The sequence below is a fragment of the Oncorhynchus kisutch genome, linkage group LG8, assembly GCF_002021735.2.
Source record: "Oncorhynchus kisutch isolate 150728-3 linkage group LG8, Okis_V2, whole genome shotgun sequence".
NCBI lineage: Eukaryota > Metazoa > Chordata > Actinopteri > Salmoniformes > Salmonidae > Oncorhynchus > Oncorhynchus kisutch.
The window spans coordinates 37,106,473-37,112,680 of NC_034181.2; the positions used below are offsets into that span (position 1 = coordinate 37,106,473).

General features: G+C 43.3%; 1 protein-coding gene across 4 annotated transcripts in view; it reads left to right on the forward strand.

Moving 5' to 3' along the window:
• The window catches only part of LOC109895754 (voltage-dependent N-type calcium channel subunit alpha-1B), a 139,378-nt gene extending 135,080 nt beyond the window's left edge, over positions 1-4,298 (forward strand). For all 4 annotated transcript variants that reach the window (XM_031830253.1, XM_031830250.1, XM_031830252.1 and 1 more), the window contains 2 exons: positions 460-680; positions 1,208-4,298. In XM_031830253.1, coding sequence (XP_031686113.1) covers positions 460-680; positions 1,208-1,780 — 794 coding nt within the window. In that variant the 3' untranslated portion in view covers positions 1,781-4,298. The remainder of the gene's footprint in view (positions 1-459; positions 681-1,207) is intronic.
• The last annotated feature ends 1,910 nt before the right edge of the window (positions 4,299-6,208 follow it).

Genomic DNA, 6,208 nt, shown 5'->3' on the forward strand with positions numbered 1-6,208 from the left:
CTATAGAGATCCGCTCTGGGCGCCATGGAGGCATCGTTCAGGCCTGGGTGTTAGAATGGAGCTGGCCTTTATCACAAAGATAAAAGGGACTGACAGACATGCACACCCAATGACCTGCTAATAATGGGCACCTCTTGTCTTAGCAGGGCAATGCTGGGGAGAGGAGAACTTTAGGGGAGAAAAGCCTTTGGTGTGGTAGTAGTCTGGCCTTTGTGAGTGTTTAAGAATCTTCTCTTTCGGAGTGAGGTATAGACTGGGTACAATCAGCGGTTGAATGGGGCTTAAGAGGTGAATTGGGGGGGGGGGGGGGGGGGGTTACAGTAGGTTGAGGCCCGGTTTGAACATAAGGCTAGGGTTAGGGTTAGCTTTATGCCAAGATTATGGTTAGGGTTATGTCCTTACCCTCAACCCCAACCCTAAACCCTGGCCATAACCCTAACCCTGGTGTGTATTCCTAAGGTACACCAGGAGACCCGGCTGCAGAGCCCTCGTCTAGAGACAGGGTGCAGGACCGCGGCCGCTCCCATGAGAGAAAGAACCACTCGACGGCGGGGGAGAAGCAGCGGTACTACTCCTGCGATCGCTACGGCAGCAGGGAACACTGCCACACCACCAAGTCTGCCACCACCAGCTGTGCCACCTCCCCCAGCGAGGTGCAGGACCCCAGCATCAACAAGCAGGTGGGAGGGCATTGATAGGGTAGGATATGGGCAGGGCAGGGCACAGTATGGGTACGGCAGGATATGTCAGGACAAAACATGGCAGGTTATACTGTAGGCTTGGTATGATATGAGCAGAGCATGGGAACGAATCAGGTACGCAATGAGAATCTGAACAATACACACACTACACATTATCAGTAAGTATATGTCTGTCTGGTTTAAAACTCTCTTGATGAGGATCTGTCTGCTTTCTCTTTCTGCCTCGGCTGAAACTCAACTTTCTCTTCTTTCTGCCTTTAGTACAACCACTCATGGCCTTTCAATTCTCTTTCCACTCTTCTTCCTCTTATTCACCATTTTCTGTCCATTTTGTCTGTCTTCTTCTCCTTTCTTTTGCTGCCCTGTCCTCCTTGGTTTTGTCGTCTGTCCTCTCCCACTGTCCTCTCTCTCCTCTCCATCCAATGTTGGTGTCTTTCCCTTCCTTCTGGTGACCATGACCTCATCGTTTTTATTGTTTTAAATTGCTTTGTCCAATTTTCATCTAGGGTAGTGGTTCGGTTAAATGCAGCCCAGTGATGATGACCTCAGGGGCTAGCACACCCAGCCGTGGACGCAGGCAGCTACCCCAGACCCCCCTGACCCCCCGCCCCGGGGTGGCCTACAAGACTGCCAACTCCTCCCCTGTGCACTTTGTGTCTGCCCAGTGTAGCAGTGGCCTGCCCACCCTGAGTCCTGGCCGGCTGAGCCGCGGGCTGTCTGAGCACAACGCCCTGCTACACAGTGGCTCCTCCCACATCCCCTCCCCTGTCACCCGCATCAGCTCTGAGCCCTTCCTGGGTTACAGTCACAGGGAAGCCCAGGGCCAGGGCAGTCTGTACTGCAGCCTCCGGGACGAGCTGCTGAGCCCCTATGCTGCCAGAGCACGCTCCCCTCGGACCGCACTGCCTCAGATGGGGCCGGGGCCCCTCCACCTGCCTCCGCCACCCCAGCAGAGCCATGCGGTGCCCAACGGATACCACTTCACCTTTGGTGGTATTGGCAACGCCAGCCCGGAGTCTGGCTCTGGCGCCAGGGCACCCAGGTACTACCACGAGGCAGATGAGGATGAATGGTGCTAGCATGGCTTTGAACAGATGTTTTTATTGCATTTTTTTAGGAATCGTGATGAGTTTTATCATCTTTTTTTGAAGGTTTTAGTTTACACTGTTGCTGTATGTAAAGCTAATGGGAGCCAAGGAAGGGTTGGGATTCATTTGAATGTGAACAAAGCAGCACCGTTTTTAGGAACTGGATGAAAATGAAATTGGATGTGGATTCGGTGAATTGTTGGTAATTGAGTTTGATCCGACTTCGTCTTATGCACTGAAGACCAGTGGCATGTTTAATTGAGGGCACTTTTGCTTTGATTCTTTATCAAACTGAATTACTTTGAGAACATCCAACTTTAAAAAATGCTTTACCTAGTCTTGATAGTGACCCAAATAGTGACATAAGAAACACAACTACAGTTACTCACAATAGAGATGGGCGAGCAGCAGGCCTCTTTGCTAACTCTGTGATGAGCAGGGGGACACCCATGTATTGTTTAGTATCTGTAACAACACGCGATAAGGAAGTAGTCAGAGAGATTTATTCAAACTTGAAAGGCACTTGAAAGTAAAACTGCACAACAGCTATTCTACTTTGCTTTGGGACTCTTACCATTCCATGATATAAAGGGATTTACAGTAGCCTAGCCCTTTATATGACATTCCCTTTCTGTCAGAAGATACAGCCTGATCGAATAGAGGGATCGATGTTGTCATTACAGACAGTGATTGTTGATTTGTTACTGTTTACCGTTGCAAATTTCACTACTACTACTTCAGAGAAATGAGGAGAGGAAATGAAATGTGATTGGTTTTATATACAACTATGGTATATGTTATCTTTTCATTGTGTGCATATTTTGTATCTTGTAAAAACAACTTTGTTCATGTAAATTGCTTCAAGTTTGCCATCATTTCAGGTTGAATGTTTCTTACAGACGGTCTGCTTCAGATGTTTAAAACAAAGTGCCTATCCTTTTAGACATGCTGTAGTAAAGATGCAAAGTCAAACCCGTTTCTGTAAAGCATCAACACTTAAGTAGTTATTTGGTAGTTCTGCAGGAGAGCAAGATGTACAGAAAGCCTTATCTGAGAAACAACAACTTTTCTTCAAGAAAAAGAAATGCTTTTTAATGTACACTATCAATTAACCTATGATTGCTGATCATTTTCACGTGTGATTTACCTTTTGGTAAATATATTTCATCAATTTGAGTGGGGATGACGAAGGTTGGGGCAAAATCATCGTATGAACACTTGAAAACGGCATTAGTAGCATATAAATCCAGTTAGGAAGACACAGAGTAACACTGCATGTTTAAATCATAAACCTGGTCCACAACAGTTATGAAGATGTAGTGGTGTATAGTCACTTTCCTGGCGAGGTTAGTCAACTGCGAAAGCATCGCAAGCTACCATCTGTTTCAATGCTATAACTGCAGAGTTAGTATAGAACATAAGGAATCTGATGAGAAACAAACAGGGTGCACTTTTTGGATGGATGTGCTTGAGAAGCAGAGATAGATGCAGATCCCTAATGAGTGTATACTCTGAGTCGAGCCCCTGGCACCAGCACACTGTACCCCCCTGTGTCTCCTCATTGGCTCAGACCACTCTATGTTAAGGTTTTAGCCCATCAGATATAGCATAAATATGGTTCACACTTTCTAGCGTTCTATCTACCCAGCCATGGTAACCGATAATGTTGATGGTTCACATCTGCTTCAGATAATATGGATATTAATACAATATCATTTTTAAAAAATGTGTTTCCCTGGGATGGATGATCTAGTGCTTGGAAGAGTTTTGGTTCTTTTCTATTCTACATTGGTGGTGGAATGTGGCACGGTGTGCTGTTTAAGGAATGCTCTACTCCAGCAAAAGTGTTGCTCAATTACTGATAGTATTGGAGATACAGTAGGCGGGGCCAGGTGTTGCAATGTCTGCACACTCGTCGGGGTTCTGTACTGCATATTTCCCAGAAGCAGGGTTTTGATGACAGAGAAAGTAGGGCTATGCAACAAGAGGACACTACGGTCATATACTTCATCCATATTGTAGCTTTACATGCGGAGATCTCCAGATTCATACTACAGCATGATTGTGACCAAATCTTTATAAAAATAAAAAACATTTTCAAACATGTATAAAACATGTATTTTAAAATGCGTACGGTACAACGAGTTGAAGCAGAAATGAAGAGGATATTTAGAAATACAGCAACTTTATATATTTGCATGCATACAATCTACCCACGTTGACGTTGTCAAAAGGAAAAACTTGTGTCTTAAAACGTAAGTAAACAATGTCATACTAATGGTTATCTGTTCCATGTTAGGTCACCTAAGAGGGGGGGGGGGGGGGGGGGGGATCAGTCCAGAGGAGGGTGTTCATAAACATTGAATAAACTGTAATGGTAAAAATGATCCACATTCTTGTACAGGTACCTTCAATTATTTCCCCTTGACATGTTGCCGTAGTGGGTAAAAATTTAAACTTATACTATCAGTCTCTTCCTTCATCTCTACGGCCTCTGTACTATTTCAAAAGAAACATATCCACGCCAAAGTCTCTCACAGTTGGTTGCCAAACATTGAACTGTTCCTATTTCTCTCTCTGCATACCAACTGCAGTGTACATGTGGCTGTTTTCTGGAGAAAATCATGTTTGCATGTTCTGATAATGTATGTGCATGTAAAAACTGTAGTACTTTTTTTGATACCATGTATTCATTTCTTGTTCATTTTTATTGATCTTTGATATATATATATACATATACGGTATATATATATATATATAATCTGTGGGGTTTGTTGGAAAAAATTACTTTATATAAAAATAGTATTGAACAATGATGATAGTTCCAGCCATGCAACAGAGATGGAACATTCCTTATTTGGGTCTGAGTTTTTGTTGCCTGATTTATGTTTATTGGCCAGAATTTGAATTCTGCAGTTGTTTCTACATTTACATTTTGTATGAAGCCAAGTTCCTTGAATAAAAAATAAAAAATGAAACACACAGGCCTCAATATGTATAATAGCTGTAAAATGATTTGTTTATTGAATAAGAGAACAGTTGATGTCCAGTGAAAGTATAAGAGAGGTGTTTGACTTATTAGGATGGGTGAAGGTGTCTGCTGTGCTATAAGTTGCCAATGGCGCAATGTTATTGGTGGGCAGCCTACAGTAGGCGGAGACATTCCCCAAAATACACAAGGTGGAACATCCCGGTGATGCTCAAGTTGCGGGAAACAGTTGAAGCATCTACTGTCTTGAGACTGCCTAAAACAAGACAGCAATTTACAGACAATGGTACACTTTTAATCATGCGATTAAAAGTAATGAAAGTAATTTGACAACCTAACATAGATTCGAATGAATTTTGTTTTGTTATTTTTGTTGTCATTGCTGTTGTGTATAAAACGGAACAAGAGCTATGTTATCTCCCATTAAAATTATTGAATTTATCGTAGGCGATTTACTATCATGGAGCCGCTATTAAAGATATTCAAAAGGATACGGGCTCGTACATCGTTAGGAAAGGTAAGGTCGAGGTCATCAATGTATCACACACCTTTCTTCGTGGATTTCATTTCTCTATAATTTTCCATTTGTCGTGACTCGTGAGACTTCAAACTTTTTACGTGAATTGGGTCTCGGCAAATGGTCTCAGCAGGTGTCTGAAGAAAGAATTAAACATTCTGTGGACAGTTATAAAATTGTCATATTATGAAGTAGTAGCCCCTATCTCTGTTCACCAGTTTTGACATTGATATTCACCATGCAGTAATACCATACCCAACCACTTGGAGCAGCTGTTGGTCAGTTTTAGTCAACTACATTTTCACCACAATCAAGGGAAAGGGGGATACCTAGTCAGTTGTACAACTGAATGCATTCAACTGAAATGTGTCTTCCGAATGTAACCCAACCCCTCTGACAGCCGAACTGGAGGCCTGCCTTAATCAACATCCACGCCTTCGGTGCCCAGGGAACAGTGGCTTAACTGCCTTGCTCAGGGGCAGAACAACATATATTTTTACTTTGTCACCTCTGGGATTCAATCCAGCAACCTTTCAGTTACTGACCTAACACTCCTACCAAAGCATGTATTAATCGACATCCACATCTTCGGTGCCCGGGGAACAGTGGCTTAACTGCCATAACCCCAAAACAAAGGACTCATTAGCCAACCCTACTCTGTTGTTTATGATTTTGTTTTCATCGAGGACTGATTGGGCTCATTGATTCGAGTTGAAAAATAAATGCTGCGCTCATGGAATAGACCTACACTTTGATACCTTGATAATGTGCAGCTGTTTTGAAGGGCAAATCCACAGATGAAATAATAACAAACCGTGGCCCTGCCTCTGTTTTGGTAAAAAGCTGAGGGATGGGCCTGGAGAAATATAACCACACTCAGTGTCACACCCTGATCTGTTTCACCTCTCTTTGT